Source organism: Corvus cornix, chromosome 6 (genome assembly GCF_000738735.6).
Source record: "Corvus cornix cornix isolate S_Up_H32 chromosome 6, ASM73873v5, whole genome shotgun sequence".
Lineage (NCBI taxonomy): Eukaryota > Metazoa > Chordata > Aves > Passeriformes > Corvidae > Corvus > Corvus cornix.
Window position 1 is genome coordinate 9192362 of NC_046336.1, and position 21363 is coordinate 9213724.

The 21363-nt window shown below is 41.0% G+C and overlaps 1 protein-coding gene across 7 annotated transcripts in view; it reads left to right on the top strand.

The window, feature by feature from the left end:
• The first annotated feature begins 1000 nt into the window (after positions 1–1000).
• Positions 1001–21363, top strand: part of GPAM (glycerol-3-phosphate acyltransferase, mitochondrial) — a 47287-nt gene continuing 26924 nt past the window's right edge. For 2 of the 7 annotated variants that reach the window (XM_039553564.1, XM_039553570.1), the window contains exons 1-3: positions 18271–18339; positions 18519–18689; positions 20060–20190. In XM_039553564.1, the coding sequence (XP_039409498.1) occupies positions 20089–20190 (102 nt within the window). In that variant the 5' untranslated portion in view covers positions 18271–18339; positions 18519–18689; positions 20060–20088. Of the gene's footprint in view, positions 1089–5236; positions 5310–17763; positions 17852–18270; positions 18340–18518; positions 18690–20059; positions 20191–21363 lie in introns of those variants that run through there. The other 5 variants (XM_039553567.1, XM_039553566.1, XM_039553565.1 and 2 more) reach the window with 5 other exon arrangements.

Consider the following 21363-nt stretch of genomic DNA (forward strand, 5'->3'; position numbering starts at 1 on the left):
CCACAGCTGTAATTAACTAGGCAGTGTTCGGAAGTGTGTTGCATCCACCCCCTGCCTCCCCTGTGCTAAATTTCTACTCCCTGTGTTGTTCTTACAAAGAATAATGAAAAGCAAGGCTCAGAAAAGACACATTTCTTGATTGAATGCCATGGAGGCCAGGAATCCTCCTGTGCTGTGCTGGAATGTCTTGTGCTGTTCTTGTCGAAACAACCCACGGTGGTAGCTTAAGTCTTATGATCTTAACACTGAGGGCATTCAGCCTTTCCAAAACAAATCTCCTGCCGCCTTCTTTTTTGAAAAAATTAATTCTCTCCCACCTGTAAAACAGGTAGCTGTTAATTCACCTAAAGGTTATAATCTGCTTTTATGTGATGACTGTTGTTTTTTCATAGATGTAATGGCCTAAAGATAGGACTTTACTTATTCCATGCTCATCCTTCTCTGGGAACTCCTTTTGGTTAAATATCTTTGGCTCAGGACTCTGGTTAGTGGACAATACACCTCACAGCCAACACCTATATAAACTGGTTGTCTGAACAGATATAGATGTCAGTATGGGCAGAATTTTATGAACTTCTATATCATTCTCTTTAAATTAGCATATGAAAGGGAATTGCCAATGAGTCGTGCTATTTGCAGATTAGTCCTATCCAGAACCTGGTGCCAAGGAAACTGATTTATTCTCTGTTATTACTTTGCTATTCATTGCATTGTGCAATACCTCAATTGCAAACATAAATACATTGTGTAGTCCATGGATAGGAATAAATCCTGTTATGTTCAAGTACGTACATGCTAGGTGCTAGCCCTGGCACAGGGAATCACGTGCATTGTGCAGTTTCTTTGGATTTTTCATATTCTGTAACTAGTCCTTTGATGCTTTTATTTTTTTAATTTGGCTGCTTCGTATTTGATCCTAACTTTGAAGAAATGACTTGAACAAAGTATTTTGGACTTTGTTCTGAAACTCATGGTTCTCACTGAGGTCTCTTGGGTATTTTTGACCTCTGGGTGTCTTTGACAGTTGCAGAAACTTTTGGGAGGACATAATTTCCGCTTGACTTTCCCACCAAGATTCTTCAGCTAAGGTATGTTTGTTTGTTTGTGTTGCTTTTTTTATTGGTTAAATTTTAGAAGACAGAAAGGCTCTGTCGTATTATGTAGAACACACTCCTGCTTTTTACATCTCCTTGTGTTCAGACTGGAAGTACTTGGGGAACTCTGGGGTAATACAAAGCCCCTTTCCAGACCTGTGTGTCCGGTTCAGTAAGGAATGCTTTGTGCCATGGTTTCTGTAAAACAACTTTCTGATCCAATTGGAGACTGCTCATAATCCACTCCCACTGCTGGTTCCATCAGTCCTCGGTTGGTGCTGGTGGGATCAGTCATTTAGCAGCAGATTCTGCCAGCTGTGCCCTTGCACTGACAGTAATCTTTGGCTTCATGTTAACTTAAGGACAGTGAAGACATCATTCCATGCAACCCTTCTTTTCCCTACAGTCTCTAGCAGCTTTTTTATTTGTACTGTCACACTCTGGGATGTATTTAAGCAGTGCTGCGGTGACAGAGAATGGGCCCTGGGCACAAGCCAGCTGTGTGATCACAGACATGGAATATCACCCTGTGCCTTTGGCTGCCCTTCAGCCTCTGCCTTATATTTTTAGCTTTCAGTCTCCTTACTGGGACAATTGTCTCTTCTTACAGTATTTGTAGCACACCGGGTGGATTAGCAGTTCTGTTCTCTCCTCCTCTGGTCTCTAGTAAAAAGCAAATATTCAAAAATTATTCCTTAATTTTGATTAACAAAGAATTGTGTTTCCTAACACTACATGACAAAGCATCCTTGTTTAAAGGAATTTGTTTGAACTGGCATCCAAGCTTGGATGTCTCTGTCACACAGCAGGTGCTTCAGATCACTAATCTCCTGCAGTCCAAGCTGGTATTTATTCCTGTCCACTGTCAGATCCTTTTGCTTGGCATAGTAGAACATACCATGCACCCCACAAATTGTGCTGGTGAGCATATTTAATTGTATATCAGCAGATTACCTATAATTAGCTCCATCACAGCAAGATCCTTGGAGATCCTTGTGGGAGGATTAGTGTCTTCTCCAAGGACAGAAGCAACCCTGCAGGGAAGATGGACCAGCAAAGTTCTGCTGGAGGAGATTTGAGCTGGTTAAAGCCTTTGATGATCAATCTGAAGTTGTCTGTATTTCAAAGTACAGGCTTTGACTTCCATGAGCTGTAGCACTGGGTAACTACAAACATCTCAGGGTTTCCTATCAGTCCTGTGCATCTAGATAAACTCTTCATTGATTTGCTTTAATACTGGACTGTCAAGGTTGTCAGCTGGGATGGGGTTTGGCATGACTAGAAGTCAATGGTTTGTCTGTATTTGGAATAGTCAACTTAAACAAATTTTATATTCAGTGCAGAGAAACTGGGTCCTTCAGAGCCTGTTATGAGCAATGCATCTGGATGCTTGAGGCATCTACTCTGGGATCAGGACTGTGCCCTAGAAATGAATGTTTCTTTCTAGTGTGAGAGACAGATATAAATATCAAGGCTTAGCTGGGTGAAGCTCACCCAGTGCGATGGTCCTTCAGTCCAGTTCATCTTTTCCTTAGCCTCTGAGTAATCTCCCAGTATTAGCAGGACTCAGCAGGACTTAGGATAATTTTTCTAGGTTGTAGGAGGCACAGACAAAGGAGATGGAAGAGCAAGGTGTGGCAAATCATTTATAGAACTTGTTCGGCCCTGTAAGTCCACCCCAGTTTTGTGCTAATAATGCTTTTAAAAAACCTCCAAATTTTTACCCCTTCTGACTGTACTAGAGCACCAGCTGTTACCTTGAAGACCTTGTAGGTCTCACAGATGCCCAGAGAGGCAGAATCACAGCTCCTCTCAGGCTAGATCTGGGGCTACAATCATGGTCACAACATAAGCCATATTGCCCCAGATGGTTAACTCCTCTAGATTAAGAACCCACAATGGTTTTCTGTGTTGCTATTTCAGACTTTCCCACTTGATTAGCATCAAGTCTGTTCTCACTCATCTGAATATCTACTAGATACATCAGCAACTGGATTTTCCTAGGCATTAGTATATAATAATCTAATTTCTTATAGTGATACATTTAAGAAGACTAAATAATGAATCTTCTGATTTGGAGTGAGCTGTGTCTATCTTTCCATCTTGTCTTTTATTGCCATTGCATCTTCAATTTTATTCTTTCCAAAATGAATATCCAGGGGTTGAACCGGAAATTTCGAAGGTGTGTTGTGAACACTTAGACATGCTGATGTGAAAATGTGAGAACTCCTCACAGCTCTCATTCTGCCCTGTTTCCTGTCCATGGAAAGTGCTGGTTCAAAGTCAGGCATAGCAGCAGCCACCAGCTCATCCCAGTTGCTGTGGAGAGGTGTCTGCTGCAGTACATTGCTGTTACACTGGTGCTGAATGGCTGTAGGCTTTGTTACTCCCATTGCTGTACAGTTAAAGTGTGTATCTGTGTGAGCCTGCCATTAGGACAACTGAAACCATACATGCATAATGAGCTGGAAGTGGATTTCCAGTCTTGCACCATGGCTCCTGTGAGTAATACATACGTCACAGGCCTCTTCAGCATCACTGAGATTCCCCTCCTGACATGGAACCGTTCAGCTCAACAAGTGTTTGAGAGTCAGGACTTTAATTTGTATCCATATTATTTATTGGTGCTTTTCTGCCTCAAACTGGCAGAAGACTGCATGTCTGAAATTATTGGAAATATTGCCGTGTATGTGTGCAATGCTGCCCATGTAAACAGAACAGAGAAAAGTTAGTCTGTGATCACAGACGTGTGCACAGATTTCAAAGAGAGAAAACTGAAAAGCTTTTCTATGCAGAAATATCACTGCAGAGGCCTGGGGAGATGCATTTAGATGCATGAACTTCTATGTCAGACAAAATCTCTCAAGATGCATTACACCAGGGCAGATGTTGTAGAACATATAACATTGACAAGGATCCTGACAGGATCCAGGAAGAGGAGAATGAAGACAGGAAGTTGCCTTTGGACTGCATCTCTCCTGAAACACAATGATATTGTTGATACTAAATTCTCACTATTAAACTGTGAACTCATCCTCTCTCTCCGTAAGTGTTGCAGTATTTCTGAGCTGACATCTTCATTTTTCAGCAAGTGATTGGGACAAAATTGCTCTTATTTTTAGATTAAATAAGAGATGATTAACAACAAAAATTCCCATAAAGAGTGACTTTATGTAATAATTCCATCCATTCTTTCATGCAAAAATATCCAACCAGCTCTAGTGCAAGATGCTATTAAAACCTGTTAAGAACATTTTAGATTTTGTTGGTTCCTACATCTGACTGCACCATATTAAGGTTAATGTATTAAATTAGTCTTAAAGCTTACATTGGTTACAGCTGAAATAGCCAAGATATTTCAGCATGAAGATATGAAAGATGAAGCCCATGGCCTTCTAAAGTCATTTGAGCGGGTGCATTGTGTGAAACGCTCTAGCAGTTGCCATCAGTTCCAGTCCAACCCCTCTGATTTTTATTAACCTTGAACTGTCACCAGTAAAAGTTAAAATGTATTAAATACATGCTAAAAACATCCTTCATGACACTGCTGCAATGGTGCTGCTGCAGAATGTGTCTTTGGCATTTGGAAGTTCATGACATTTGTCCTTGCATGCTTTTGCCTTGGTACCTTTATTGGTTGCAGGTTTTCTGTCATGAGGATTTTGTCTAGGTAGCTACAATATATCCTTTTGGCTTTAAAATCAAGAATAAAAAATAATTTGGCTTAGAAAGAAAAATTATTTTAAAAAATTATCATGAAATCTGAAGCAAATTACTGCTGCCTAAGGTTATTGAGCATGAACATGTGTTAGCATCAGTAAAATCATTGAATCGGAGAATAGTTTGGGTTGGAAGGAACCTTTAGAGGTCATCTAGTCCAGCTCCCAAAAGATGGGCAATCCATTGTGCTAGAAAGATGGTACTGGATGAAAATTGTTCAGATGAAACTGTAAAACAAGGTGTTTTAATGGAAAAGATGTAAACATACAGACATTGCTTTTCATTGACAGGTGTTGTCCAAACCCATTTTTAATTTTGGGCAATCCAGCCTTGCTTGTTTCTTGCAGTAAAGGCTGCAGAGGTGATGACATAGGTGTGTCTTAATCAAGTGTCAGTGGATCACATCTTTCTCTCTCTTGCAGGACTCAACATTCATCAGTCTAAGAACAGCTCCAAATAACAGTTAATTATCCTACCCAACATCCCATCAGGGTGGTAAGTATTCTGGCATCTTACAGATAAAGATAATTATAAAAATACTAAAAATTTCTGACTGTGAATCATAAGCAATTGCATAAAGGACATTATTCCCCCACTTGTGGTAAAGCACATGTATAGAATTTATGCACTAATGTGTTACTCAGCCCACCAGCAATGAGTGCCTCTACAGGAGAAGCTACCAGGTGGCATCCAGTCATCAAACTCAACTTACATCACTCAGAGTAGACAGTAACATGCCTGGGTCCCATGCAGAAATGTCACTGCTGGCTTCAGTAAATTAACAAGATCATCCTCATGTACTTATGTTTTGGGGATAACTTCTTCATGCTTGTAAACAGGGAAGTTTTTCTTCCAAAGCAGTTTCAGGTACAATGCTGCCCCCATGACCACATGGACAATGGGGGAAATATAGTCTTACTCAGCACTCTATGATTGAAATGATTGACTGAAATAGACATTTAGAAACCTCGTTAGGGAATATATTTACCTTGACAACCATAGCAAAAGAGCAGTTGTTGTGCACTGAAAGAAGTTGCTACAAGTCATTTCAGCCATTGGTTCATGTCCAATAAAACCTCCAAGATGGGACTTCTTGACTATTTAGCATGAATACTTGAGAAACACTTGGATGCTTTGGGAATGAGGTTAGGTGATGATTTATATGGGAATGGTCATTAAACATCTTTTACCCATCAAGAACATGTGAAGCTTGTGCAATGATCTTCTTCCAACTTCTGACCCGGGATAACCCAGGTAATCTGTCCACCCCATTTGAGTGTTGAAAGAACAGCTGTATGTCCTTATATATTCTGGCATCACAGCAATGGGAACCGTGTAAGTGCCTCAGCAAGACAGATAAAATAGCAGGGAACAGAGATCATCTCTGGCACCTCTCCTGGGTACCTCCTCTCTATGTATGAATCATTCTTTATCTGGGTAGATTCTATTTATGTCCTTTCTCATGACCACATATGTGGCAGGATTGGCAGGCCATGGAAGTACACTGGTTATTTTGCCATTGCTTTTGTATTAAAGAAAATACAATTAGAGGAGTCCATACAGTGCTCAGGATACTGGCAGGCTGAAAAATAAATGTTTCTCAGGTGTCTTAGAATGGAGCAATATGTGAAGCAGAGCAGTTTAATTCTTTCAGAATTGCTGCCTGTTTTATAATTATCTTATGTGTTCCTTTACTGCTATTTTTCAATTGAGCACGAGAAATCCCTGATTAAAAATAAGTCTGTGGAATGATGTTTGTATGTACCTGTTAGTTAAAACAATACAATTAGGATGTTGTAGACAAAAGACAGTTCTGGAATAACCAGTACAAAGAAACATTTAAAAAATTAAGATATGAAGGTCAGAAGATGATACATAAATGCTTCATCACATTTCCCAGATTTTTTCTGTACTCATAGATCCTTTAGTTTGTAAGTAGAGGTGTTAACTGAGCATACAGAGATGAAATAGCAGTTTGCCAATAGTAGGAAAGGAAAGAAGCCATCCTATATGGCAAGTGCACTGGTTTCCAAACTGTAGGTGGTAGAAACCACTTTGGAAACCCATTTAATTAAGGAAAGAACAATGTTTCTGTTCAACACAATTACAGTGTTTTCAATCATGGCTGAATTGGATGTAACTTGTAGCAATACTTGAGGAAAACACCTTGATCAAGAAAAGAATGCTTTGGTGATTAATCCCATTGACATTACTGTGGCCTAAAAGGCTCTGACAAATGTAATGTAGTTTTAATTAGGGAATTAATACAAATAGATTCTGGTAAATTGAACTGTTGGCATGCAAACAAACTGGATTTTTTTTTAACTGGGAATTTAAATGAGAGAAAAGATATGTTATCAGTATTTAAGTTATTTTCCTTTTTTTACTCCCAGAAAACAAAATTAGGCCCTAACCTGGATAAAACATGTAAAGCACGTACTTTTTAAAGCCACAATTTGACCTCATTCTCCATGAAGTCTGTTTTCTTTCTGGGGCTCCCTCTCCCCCATGTTTATACTCTCATTCAATAACAGGAAACTATGCTATTCCTCACAAGCAGTGGGATGTGACTGTCTGAGCACAGCACCACAGACACTTCTTCTACTGGCTCTGCTACTCTGCACTGCTCCTGCCCCTCCCTCAGGTATTCCTCACACTCTTCCTCTGTCTCTAAAGCTGGACCCGTGTTGATGAGGACTTCTTTTTCAGGTGGATCATTTCCTCTCTCTAGATCACTGCACACATCTCTGAGGAGGGATATATCTTGCCACTAGCATGTTTTAGCCAAAAAATCCCAAAGGAATGGAGTGTTTTCTTTCTGTTGAGAGGCGGGAAAAAAATGAAAAGGTGAACCAGGAAGGGTCAGGTCTTCAGGTGACTCTTAAACCTGGTCTTTGGGCTTTGTTGAGTAGGCTGTTCAGTGACTGAATGTATTTATTCCAGTATTTCGAAGCGATTGTGTTTGGAGAGATGGAAGACTAAAACAGGATACTCAACAGGACAAATAGACTGGTGGGTTAGAAGCAAAGTTGGATGGGTGGATTCTTATGAGGCTGTGAAAAAGGAAAACCCCAAACATCTTTCAGCATTCCTATCCCCCTTAATGCAGCCCAACTGTGCCTGCCTTAGTTATCTAGTATTACTATTTTATTGCTGTTTGAATATATTTGATTCAAAAACATCACCTCTATCCATTATGAACACATCAGTCAAGGAAGCAAGCAATGCCACAGACTGAAAAACCCCACCCATGTCTTATTTGAGGCCTGATGATGTTTTAAATACTTGAGTGTTTTCTGAAGATGTCATGTAGTTAAACTGTGATAAACTACTCATCTTTCAACTAGAATTTCTGACTACATAGTTATGTCTTGCCATCCCTGTGCATTTTGGCTGAGGAAAAAATTCTACTTTGTTATACCAGTGAAAATTTGGAGTCATCCCAATCTCTACTGATGTAAAAGGGACCAGAGTCTTTCCCATACAATACTTTGTATAGCACTTCAACTTCTGCGCTGTGAAGTACCTAAAGTGGGTTTTGGAATGCTCCTTTCATTAATAATGCAATATTTTATCAAGAAAATATTCTGAACATAGTACAAAGAAAACTGGATACCATTTCTTCAATTTAGAACAGATGTATGGATAGCCACAACTGCCTGACTTTAGGCATACCCTGCAACCTAAGTTAACCCCTGAGATAAAAGTATTTCCCGAATTAAGAGTTTCAATTAAAGGACACTAATAAACTTTGTGCACTGAAAAATGGAGTATGTTCTTCCCCTGTACTAAATTTGAGAAAGTTGCAGTGCCCTGGCATCCTGAAGACATACTCAGACATTAAACTCTAAGTGTCTGAACAGTGAGTGAAAAATGGGATGACAGGAGGAGAGAGGCCCAAGTAACCTCAGTGCACAAAAGTATCTGTTTGCTAATGACCTGTTTGTTTTAGACCAAAAGTTTATTATTGCAGTCAGTAAAGATATGAGTTGAATTGCACACACATTTTCTGGCAGCATTGGTCAAAGTTTGTATTAACAGGTTTTGAAGGATAAAAAATTGACAATGAAAATCCCCTTTGTGGCAGACTATTAAGGCTACCAGCAACAGAACTATTGAGCATCCCAGGAAATGGATTTAACACAAAAAATGTTTTCTGCAGGTAGGATTTGCTTTCTGGCACTGCTTTGATGATTACTCAAGATCCTGTCTGTGCCATGGATTTTCATCTGCCGGTGGTGTTTGCATTAAGTTGTGTAACTGCTTCTTAATGCCTGTTACGTAAGGATGCATAGATTGCAGCTCTGTGAGGTGTCCTGCACAAATCACAACTGATAGGGTAAGCGTGGTTTCAAAGGTTACTCTCGGTTGAAAAAATTTTACATTAATTAAGCCCTCCCTGCATAAATCAAGTGCTTGGTTAATACAGAAGTGTGGAGTGTACGCTCAAGTAGGGCTCGGAAGGTAGGTAGCTGTGGTTGTCCTGTAACAGAGTATTTAAGTTTTGTAATATTTTTATCATACACCACTGGGATGCAGCTTTCCTGGTCAGGGGAGAGATTTGCCATTGGCTTTTGCCATGCTATGATTTTACCCAAATGCTATGATTTTACACAAATAACATGTAGATAGAGAAGACATCAGAAGACATAGTCAATATTCAAAAGAGGGTTTTAAAATTTATTTTATACTAAGTTTACTGTTTTAGCTCTTTTTCTTGTATTTAATTTTAATTAGGCTAAGTCAAGATCTGTACTGAGGAAAAAGAGTCTAAAGACGGCTTGAATGTTGCACTAAATAGAGCATTTAGCCTGAAATGGAAGAAAGTGAAGAGAATGGAGATGAGAAAAGGAATCTCAGTTTAGCAAAAATGAAACAGTTTTTTAAGTCGAAATCAGAAGGATTATAGACACAGTTGGAATTCAAAATTTTTTAGCTATAACATTACCTCCTTTTTTCTCTACCATTAATTAAAACCTTTCTAAATGATTCATTTGAATTCCCATAGCAAACACAAGTTACATTTCAGGCACTTCTTCACTGGAGGGCTCCACCAGGATGTATTTTCTAGTGTGGTTCTCTGAAAATGCACACCTTACTTTGTACAGAGCCTCTTCAAATTCCAAATATTAACTGACCACAGGGATATCACATATATCTATGGTCAGGAAACTTCTTACATAGAGTCCTCAGAGGAATAGAAAAAGCAGAGAAGCAAAGAGAGTGATCATGCTACTGACCACAGAGTTGCAAAATTGCATACGGACTCTTTGTGCATGGTTCTGCTTCCAAACATTCTAAGTATAGACATGGATGACTTTTTCTCCATATCTGCCTTTTAATGAGATTTAACAACACCTAGATTAGAAAATAAATTATATTTCAAAATATATTTGCTCTCATTTTGAGGGCTGATCAGAAGCAGATAAGATATCTATGCCAGTCCTTGAAGTATTAGTTAAAATATAGTAACCAAGTTATTTTTAGTAACAGGTATTGCTTGGGTAAACAAGCTATGAAATTTTGCTCTATGTTTCATCATACTGGGTAGGATTACTGATGGTACCTCCTGGCCCATACATACTAATGATCTACTAGAGGAGCTGAAACTGAATGAGGAATGGCCAAAAATAATCAGATGATGCCATGATGTAGGTTGAACATGGGGCTGATATTTGCAACATAATTCTCTCGGAAGATGGTTCCAGAAATTACTTTTAAAGTGCACAGGAGCCTTCTCCAGTTTCCAATCTGGCTGCTGCTTTCCAAATATTTTTTATGCATTAACTTAATTAGCACATTCTAAGCATATGTCATGTAAGAAATACTAAACATTATCTATCCACAAATATGTGTCTGAGAAATGCCACAGGTGAAAATGCACAGAAAGTTCTTCTGTGAAAAAAGCTGGTGGGGAAACACAACTGAGCTTGATTGGGGAAGCTCAGTTTGACTCAGAGACACTGCAGTAGCTCAGGATGAGAAGATAACATTTTGCAAGGAAGAGCCAGAGGTATGCATGCCCAGTATATTCGGACCACTAAAGCAGACTTCTGAATGCAAATTCAAAGTGCACTGGTCTGCTCATTACTTTTTGTATTTCATAATATAAACATAACGTTTATCATTTATCATTTACATTATACTTATTATTATTATATACAAACTGAAAGAGGGGAAACTTTGGCTAGATATAAGAAAAAATTCTTCACTGTGAGGGTGGTGAGATACTGGAACAGGTTGCTGAGGAAGGTTGTGGATGCCCCAATCCTGGAAGTGTTCAAGGCCAGGTTGGATAAGGCCTTGAGCAATTTGGTCTACTGGGAGGTGTCCCTGCCCATGGCAGGGGGGCTTGGGACTAGATGCTCTTTAAGGTTCCTTCCTAACCCTTAAGATTCTATGAGAAAACCACACCAGTGTAGTCAATCCATAACATTAATTAAAAAGTTCAGTCACAAAATGCAGAGGTGGTTATCTGCAGTTTGCTAATGTTTTTCCTCAGAAGAAATAAAACGCTGTGGCTTCAAGAGGCTCCTCATCTTGTCTTTCAACCTGAGTTAACCCCCATTCTAGTTTACCTGAACCACTGTGATGCTTTTGGTAAATTATGCTGATAAACAGATGCTCAAATTTGCTCAATTGTTTTATGCTGGATGAAATGTTTTTTCTTTGTAACTTTGTGTCTCTGAAAGACAGGGCTTTTAAAGCCAAAATCTGATATAATCTTCTCTTGTAGCTCAAGCTAAGTTGATGATGTTCTAATCAAAGGCATCAATCACTTCTCTTCCTCAAAAGACCTGTCTCAAAACATCCCTGTCCCACAGCCTGGGGTACTTTGCTTCAGGGAATGTTTAGTCTTTTTTTGTAGGTAAAGGTAAAATAAACAAGAACCTTCCAGAAACCACTCTTGCTTTATTCAACCTATGGAAATAATGAAAGGGGAAAGTGTAGTAAGAATAAACAAGGCACGTATGACCCTTCATTATCCTAAATCTGAAAGAGCTGTGGGGTGACTTAGCCCACAAGCAGCTTTATGAATCCAGCCTGTCATGCTGGATGTAATTCTCCTGAAGCCATGGTTGGTCATGTGTGAAATACAAAGCTAGTAATATGTTCTGTTCTTTTATAAAGGGGAAAGACAGGACCTGCAAAACCATCATCTTCTAGAAAGAGATTTTACCCTTTTCAAGGCTTCTGGAATTTGAGGTGAATATCCTGGAATAATTTAAGAGGCAATTTAAGAGTTTAGGCAGTTCAAGAGTTTAGGGTATACAAATAAAAAGATTTCTGCTCTCATGAAGGTATAAGGTGCTTGGGAAAGTATTAGGTTATGCTTCAACAGTAAAAAAACCCCTATGTTAGATTTTATCATGATATGAGTTGAATATCTGTAATTTAGTAACTGAAAAAGTATGTTTTTGCTGGGCCAATTGGTACCGTTTTGGTCAAATGATCACCCACAGTTTTTGAGATCTAGCATTGCAGTACAGTGGTTGGCTGGATCTTAGGACTTAAACAAGGACATTTTTCTGCAGTTCCCAGATGCAAGAGACACATAAGTGGGAGTGGGAAAAATGCCCTTGTTTGGGAAACACACTGTGGGAAAATTGCTCAACATGACTTGAGTGTCAGAATTGGAATGTAACAAGTGGTGTAGCCAGATTAGTGCAGAGAGAAGGCCAAGAGCAAAAAACTGCTTTTTGTCAGGGTTCTCAGTTAATTTTGTCATGCTGAGGCAAAATTTATAGTTTACTTTTTGTTCATTGTGTTCATAGATAAAATTTCAGTTACATAAAATTAATTATATATATCTATGGTAAACTAAAGCTGGAGACCTATTATTTAGTGACACTGACTTACAAAAAGGAAATATATCTAGACATGTATGGGGATATTTAGTTTCTTTGTGCTTTTTCCAAAACCAAAAATGAACAATTCCATTTTGTTTGCTTGGATAAACTGGGGAGCAGGGCGTGTTCACCTTTGGAGGTGTCTCTCTGTTCATTTATATAAGAGATAATCACATAAGGGATTGGAAAGTATTGAGAGTGTAAAGCCTTCATTGGAATATATGGCAGTCTGCATCAGGACCATTGCATCAGAGCAGAACAGATGCCCAGACACTTTCCTAACTCTCCCAAGGTGTTTCAAAAGATGGCTCCAAAATTCTGAGAAAATTTCCCAACCAACAGGTCTTGTGTCTTTCACATCAAAGGCATTAAGACTCTTCCAATGTCCCACCCAACACTGCCTTGATTATGGTCCCAAATTCCTGAAAATACCTGGGTCACACAGTCTGTTGCAAAGCCTCTTGAGCACTGTTGTTGAAAGAGCTGTCTGTGATCCTGACTTTCAATATCTACAGTACTTTACAAGATGTGACAAGTCCATCTAAAGCCAACAACTTCACAATAGAGCAAACCTCAGCAGTGAAAAGTGCCTCCTTTTGAGATACTGATGAAACACTTGCCTAGAACCTCATAATGACTAGGGATTTTGTTATTCTAGAACAATTTGCAGTTCTGTGACTCAAGGATGAGTCACAGCAAATTTGGTAAGATCACAATTTTGTGATTTTTCTATGAGATGCCATTTTTTCAAAATTGCCCATACTGCCCTTAGGTCTCAGATTTCTCTATTTTCTGTTATATTCCTTGGTTTCTCTTTTGGAAGGGTAGAAAGCAGTTCTGGATTTCTGAAGAGGGAACTAGATGAGAAGAAAGTCTTTGCTTTTTGCAGAGAAGTTGACAAGAAGTAGAAGTTTATTTGGCTTGACATTAAAGTTATTAGTGGCACTTGAAATACCTGCAAATGAAATGTATCCTTTTAACACCAGAGTCTCCCGCACATACCAATTTTTAATGATTTACAAATGGGTAATAACTTTGAATATCCAGCAGTATTTAGGGCCTATATGCAGTAAATTAGTTGCTTCATCTGTTGTTTTTCAGATAAAATCAGCTCTTGGATAGAGTGTCAGCTTCGCAAATACTCTCAAGAAACAAAAGTGGAGAACTGAACTAACCACCCTTACAACATGTCCCCCTTGCTCACAGCAGGCATGGGGAAGCTTGCACTGTTATGGCAGATAATTGCTCAAGGCACGAGTATGGGACAATCTTGTTCCAAATTCTGCCATGCCGTATTGCTAGATTAAAAATGCTGGCAAATTCCTTTGGATAGTTAGGATTTTCTGATTTGTGCAAAATGCATATGTGTAATTTCTTGATAGAAAAATGGTGCTAAGTTTGGAAGTGTAAAAGTTAGTTATATTAGGTTTAAACCAGTTAGTTACACTGTTTCTTTCTGTTAGAACAAAAGCCTTTTTTGTACTAATGTAACAAGTTCAAGGGAAAAGCTAGGAGCAGCTTGGGCTGAAATGCCCCTTATCTTTTCAAAATTACAGAAACATGATATGCTATATTACATAGGAGAGAGTCACTCTACTCTTAATGAATTTTGTATTTGTTCTTAAGATAAGGGGGATGAAATAGAAGAGAAAAAAATCATTTGTCTTGAAAGGAGATATAAAGTATACAAAAACCATTTTTACATACAATTTTATCAGCCCATTTCGTGGCCACTTGCCACTCTCAGATGCTCTTAATATATTGCATACCACAGGCAATAATGCTGACACTGAGTTCTGCCACTGCCAAACTGCATATTCATTATTGTTAATAGTCATGTGAGGTCAAGTTCGGTCACTGCAAACAAAGAACCTTTGTCTGGATCTTTACTCCCTCCTCAAACAGCTTTTGGTTTCCTAACTTTTGTAGTGCTCCCCAAGTTGAAAGTTTCTTTTTAAAGAGGATGCTGTGTACTCTTTTGTAAACATGTCTCCATTACTAAAAGTGACATCATGGGAATCGCTGGAAATGAGCTTGGAGAACAGACCCAGGGTACAGCCAATGTGAAAAGAAGTCCCCTTGTCCCTGCTCCCTCCTCCTCCCCACAGCATTGTCCAGCAAACAGGTACTTTGTCGAACTTCACTGGAAGCTTCATGAGGAATTTAAACATAGGAAGGACCAATCATTATTTTAGAAAAAAGAGTCCTGCCAGCTCTTTCTCTTCTGCAGGCTGCTATGCACAAATGTGGTCAGCAGCTTATTCACACAAAGCCAGGGTTCTGCTCATTGGCCATCATATGCAAATCACCTCCCTGGACTCATTGGCATGCTAAACACTTCGGTTTAAGGACTTTAAAAAGATGGACTGCAAAACTCGGGCATGCTCCCGCTCCTACTGAGATCAGTGGCAAACCTCCCATTGGCTTCAATGGAAGCAGGATAAAATCTCCCTTTTCTGGAAGTGAAACCCAGCAGTATTTGAGCTTTTTGGAGCACATGCAGCTCTGGAAGTCTGTTCCTTCGTGGCATTCCAAAATTTTTCCCATTTGCCTGATTCCATGGCAACACAACATCACCACCAAGCTTTCAATACTGAAATGCGATTTTACTACTAAGCCTGTGGATTTATACAAGTGTAAAAAGATCTTGCTAAGCTGCAATTCCCATTAGACTAATTCAGGATCCTCTTCAAATGAGTGACAAAATTATCTCTGTCTGGACTTATTTTACAGTAAGCCAAGAATTTTTTAAGGTTAGAAAAACAGGAAAGCTGCTCTACAATCATACAAGAAACATTCATTATTATACAGAATCACTGTGTTTGAGTAAAACACTGTATTTATTTACTATGCTTTTCAAAACAGTCCAAAGAATAGCCTAAGCAGTTTTCTCGTAAATGATACTAAAATCAGACTCTAGAAACTGCACAAAACTATGATAAAGCCATTGAGGCTTTTCTCCTGACTTTTGTATTAACTTATATTACAGAAATAACTCTTTTGCAACCAGAAAAAAATACACTAGTGTAAAAGTGTACAATGAAAAAACATGCTAAAATCTTCATATTAGGTTTTAAATGTACTATAGGTCATCTTTTATAGAGGGAAGCAAAGCAGACAAGCTGGCTTTATACTCTGGCTGAGAGTTTGCTCTGAGTTACATTGCAGCACAATGAAAACAAGTGCCCCCTTTGATCCCCTATTTTTATGAGTGGAAGGGGAAAAAAATCAGTGTGATTCCATACCTAGAGAAGGTGTATGTAAGCAGTATTGAGGGTCTTTTACAAAGTACCTACTAAGAAATTCCCATGTAACAATACAAATGCAGTGAAACAATTAAATTAGTAAGTAACACATTAGTAAGATTTTTAACTGCCTTATGTTTCCTGCATTTTCTTAGACTCAATATATATGTGTTCATTGCCATCTCTGTTACATTCAGTTTTCATGTAATCCAGCTCTTGAATCATCTCCTCCAATGTGATTTCTATCATGATTCAAGCTCTGATTTCTCTCACTGCACATAGACTCATGCTGGAAGCAATGATCAGGATGTGGGCTGCAGCATCATATTGGGACTTTGACTACTTCTGTGATCTGCTCCTTAGATGAAGAGAGTTACAAAAACACGATGTAACGCCGGATTTCACTTTTCTGAGTGGAGTTCAGAGCTTCCCCTTCCGATGCTTCCAACACCTCTGCGTCAAACACGCACCCCTGGGTGTGGGATGTGGCCCTGCTGCTGGTCACAGGATCAAAGACACCCATTTCCTTCTCTGGTGCCCACTAAGGCAATGAGATGCTCATTGAGCAAGCAAAGCCGAGATGAGGGTGTAGTGACAGAGGACACAGATGTGACAACAGCACTGCGACTGTCGGTGAAACACTTACGGCCTCCTGGCTCAGCTCTGATTAGTGAAGCAGCTACAAATCCTCTTAGCTGCAGAAGAGCCGGCTGAAAGCAGACTCTGCCCCCTCTTTCCCAACTGACTTTCAACAAATCACTCCAAGAAAAAGTTGACATAAATTCAAAAGCTTTATTATAAAGCTGGACAGCAAAGGGCTTGTATTTTAGAAGTGGCCAGAGATTCTGGGTATGTTCCTTTTCAAGACCAAAATTAGAAAGTGGGTGTTTGGCACTATTTCACCAACTCTCCTTCACCAGACCTGACAAAGTTGAAATTCCTGGCCCAGATTATGAGAAAACTGGATGAAAACTTTAGTATGTGAATGTGCTCTAAGAAATACAATTAGAGATCATCTTTTCTTTGTACAAAATGTTATGTTTTAGAAAACTATTTGCTATACACAAATACTGGACTGCTTATTACACAGAAATACAAACTTTATAGGAGTTGTACATTTCAGTAGCTCATATCTTATTGTATTTTTTAATTTGAAAAGGGTCTTTTTGGTGTCTTTTATTCCAATGTCCACGTTGCAACAAAATTAAGTATTTCTTCTTGCTAAAGGAGGAAATTTCAGACTCAAAATCCCTTCTGACCCACAAACTGCAGAACGCTTTTCATAAACTATCAGATCTAATACTCCACTGGTATCCCCCGGAGGCACTCAGTTGTGGGAACTAGGGCAGCTCCCCTATGCATGCAGCAGTTAGGTTTTTGTCTATCACATCTATGCATTTTCTTTTATGTGTGAAAGGCAGTTGTAATTCTTACTTTACAATTCTCATTTGTAATAATTTCAAAACAACATCTAGAAAGAAGACCTTAAGAGGAAAACTAACACCTCGTGGTACTTAAATTTGTAAGCAGAGTATTTGCATTAGTATAAATGATATCGTGTATTTCGTCAGTTTATTCCTGTATTGCACTGCTGTGATTTGGACATTCAGAGAAGAAATGTAGGCACGAGCCTTTACGCTGGGCTGTAACTCAAGCCACAGAGAAACTATCTTTAACCAGTCCAAGAATGCAAAAGCCAAAAAATACTCTCGTCCTTGTTTGGTTACATGCAGCAATCTCAATCAACATTTACTTTTGCTCTCAGTAGAAGGCAAATTGGCACTGCTGCAAGGCCGGGCAGGCAAATCGATACCTGTCCCGAAATTTCTGCAGTTGTTCTCAGCGCCAACTCTGAGTCGCTGCAGACCCATTTAAACACCATTTCACGTCGTTTTGCCAGCGTTTTCCTGTTTAGCAGCTCAGATTTGAGAGCAAAACAGCCGTGAGTCGCTGCTCTCTCTGGGCTGGGGGAGGGGGCCGGGGAAGCGGCTGTTGAACCATGCGGCGGCTGCGCCAGGGCCGGGGCGGCCGGAGCGGCTCCGGGCAGGGCTGGGCACGGGCACCGCAGCGGTGCGAGGGGTGCGCGGGCCCTGAGGGCAGCGCCGGGGCCGGGCAGGGCCGCGCTGCGGGCCGGGCGCTCAGGAAGTCGCGTCAGGCCTGGCGCCGCCGCGGGCCCGGCGGGCGGGCTGGGGCAGCAGTGGAGCCCGCGGTGAGCCGGGGCCGGGGCCGGGGCCGGCTGCAGAGCAGGCGGTGCGGACGGGGCAGGCGGCACTCAGGGGCGGTGCGGGCCGGGCCGGGCCGGGCCGGGCGGGCGGTGCTGCCCCCGGCGGCGGGGCGGGGCAGGGCAGCGGCTGCCGCGTGGCGGGAGGGGCGGTGCGGCCCCGGCAGCGCGGGGAGCACGGGGCCGCCGGCGGAGCAGCGGCAGCAGCGGTGCGGGGGGCGCGGGGCGGCCGGCGTGGGGCCGGGCGGGCGCGGGGGGCCTCGGCCGTCCTCGCGGGGCTCCGGCGGCCGGTGCCCGCCCGCGGCCGGCGGGGCGGCCCCTTTGGCAGCGGCCGTGGCCGGGGCGCTGCGCACCCGCACCGCGCTCAGCGCCGCGGTTTTATTTATAGCAGGTCTGGTAAGCGGCGCGGCTGGAGCCCGGAGCGCTGCGGAGCCCTGCTGAGGGAGCCCTGGTGATCCCGGAGCACTGCTGGAGCCCGCGGGGATGGCGGTGGCCGGCAGGTGAACAGCGCCAGCGCCGCAGCGGGGAGCGGGCGCTCGGGGGGCGGGTTGGCTCACAGGTAGGTATGCGGCGGCGGCGGCGGCTGCTGCTGACATGGGCTTTTAATTGCGTATTTTTTAAATATAGTATATACCGATGCAGCCAAGGTCACCTTGAGCAGGAGTGGGACGCATTTCGGTTCCATCATTTAGAGGTTGACAGACATTTTTTGTATTTATCGGGAGGTTTAGATAGTAGTTGTCTGAGGAGTCATTTAAATAAAAGGCAGATTGAATGTAAGAGCCAGCAAAGACAAAGGGATAACTTAGGTACTTAGGCTGTGTCAGGATATGCATGGTCTGCATGGTTATACTGGCTCAGACTCCACTTTGTAGTGGTAGCTCTCTGCGTGGAGGTGTCACGGGATGCGTTTGTAGCAGCTTGGGGAAGGCACTAAGAAAGGCAAAAACGCTGGACTAAAGTTTTAGGTCTTGCTGTTGCAGATGTTAGCTTAGCATGCAGGGTGGGAACTATCTCATTCTTGGTGGCCCACAGCCTGGCCATGATAGAAGTTTCCTTGCAGTGACAGATGGAAGAGGAGGTATTGCCTCTTTACAGTTTCTCTTGGTGAAAATGCTGGGATTCCTATTTCAGTGGCTCTCAATAACAAAGCAGTTTAACTTGTAGTCTTTTCAAAAAAGCTAAGTTGTTTTAATATGTTTGTCCTTCCTTTTTTTTTGGCCAAGGGATAATTATTTACTGTGTTCATTATATGAACTTCAAAACTTCCGTTTCAAAATAATAATGCAAGTTTAGATTTCTTTACTGCTCGTTAATCTCACAAGACTGAAATGTCACTTGTTAGCAGCGTGTTCACATTTAGGGGTGTGCTTTTGTATAGAGCACTCCTTCTTTCCGAGGAATTTGCAAACTGGTTTGACTACAGCTAGACCAGACATATAAAATATACTGTGAGATAGATTAGGTGAGAACATTAATGACAGTTTTTGTGGATCGTAGGTGTCCTTGAGAAGCAAGTTATGAAAGAGCAAGGTCACAGAGTGCAAGAGAATTGTAAACTTCTGAAAGTGTCTGACGTGTATCTTTATGGCTGCATGGTTTAAACCATGCAGTAAAGAACAGTGGAAAATTACAAAGGGACTATAGTGACCTGTTATGGGAAGAAGAGCAGGGAGAGAAAAGCATGCAGGAAGCTGACTGGTGTGCTGTGTTGATGAAAGTCAAATGTGCTGGGGTTTTTAGCATATTAAAATCATGCCAATTTCTAGCTGCAAGGAAGTGTCTTTGGAACTGAACTTTTACTGAAGGGTGAAAAAAATCCAGTTTGCTAACTTATTGCTAGATGCCCATCACTGAAATTAGGCGTGTGTTTCTGTGCATGCATATGTATATATAAAATACAAATACATGCATGATATTATTTTGCAGTTTGTGATCTTCAGTTCAACTCCTGTGTCATGGATGAAACTGCTTTGTCCCTTGGAACAATAGATGTTTCCTATTTGTCCACCTCAGCAGACTGCAGCATCAGTAGATGTAAGCATTCCAGTGAAGAATGGGTAAGTAAAAATTGTTAATGTTACTGACCTTATTTATCTTATTATTTCTTCAAGTTGGAGGTGGACTTTTTATTGTTATGAAGAATGAAGATAAGGCATTACCTCCCTCATGCATGATAGAGTTTGGTTTTAATTAACTTGAAATGTAAGGAGGAATCAACAGTTCAGTTCTGTGCCAAAGAATAATGTTGCTAGAAAAGAAAAATCCTGTCAAACCCTATTGATAGTCTTACAGTCTTCTGGTGTGATGTTGCTAATCATTTTATATAGCAGTAAATGTACAGAATCCCACTCTGGAGTAGCCAGAGTCAAACAGAAAGTCAAGTAGGAAGTTTATTGCGCTTCTGAGTGTTGTAGTTTAAAATGTGCAGGTGAAAAGGAGCTTGATGCTGAAGTTGCACATTCACATAGGCATTGAAGCTGGAGCTTTCTGTGCAGTCCAGAAGGCAGGAAAAAAGTGGTGGATATAAATAAGGAGCATATTAAAAGTCTGTGTCCTCCATTGAGTGAGTCTTGGGATTTGGAAGGGACAAAGGAGGCAGTGAGCAGAGCGGTCTGGGTGGAGCCAAAAGAGCCACATGGGGACTGGGATGGTGGCAGTTGGTTTAGCAGCATAGGTCAGGAGGAATTAGACATGGATCTGGAGAGGAGGAGTTTGAACTTGATACAGAAGAAGAATCGGAAATATGGTCAGAGTTGACGGAAAGGACAGATGTCCTGGCAGCTGGGATTTCTATCTAGCTGGATCTAAGTTACATGGAACAGCAGGCTGCAATAACCAAGAGGTCTGTGAGAAAGTGGAATAAGGGCAGGCAAGTCAGAAGAAATAAAAAGGAGGTTTTGTAAGAAAACGTTGGGGAGTTAAGTGAGGGGTTGGGGGCAAGCAGAAGGAAGATGTCATTGTTACAAAGTTGGTTTGTTTTGGAGTTACCACGAAAGAAGGTGATAGAGGAGGGATTATGGCAAGCTTAGCATCTTGATACTTGTTTATTTCATATGGAAGACTTAGCCTTGGAGTATTTGCTAGTTCATGATGCTTGCCAAATGTGGTAAATGCACGATTCAGTTTTTAAGCATCTTCAGCATGGCTTTTGAGTCTCTAGGTGTTTCTCACTGGGCTGAGTATGTGTTGATCTCTATTTGTGTGTCCAGCCTTTGTTCTACCCTGCTGCT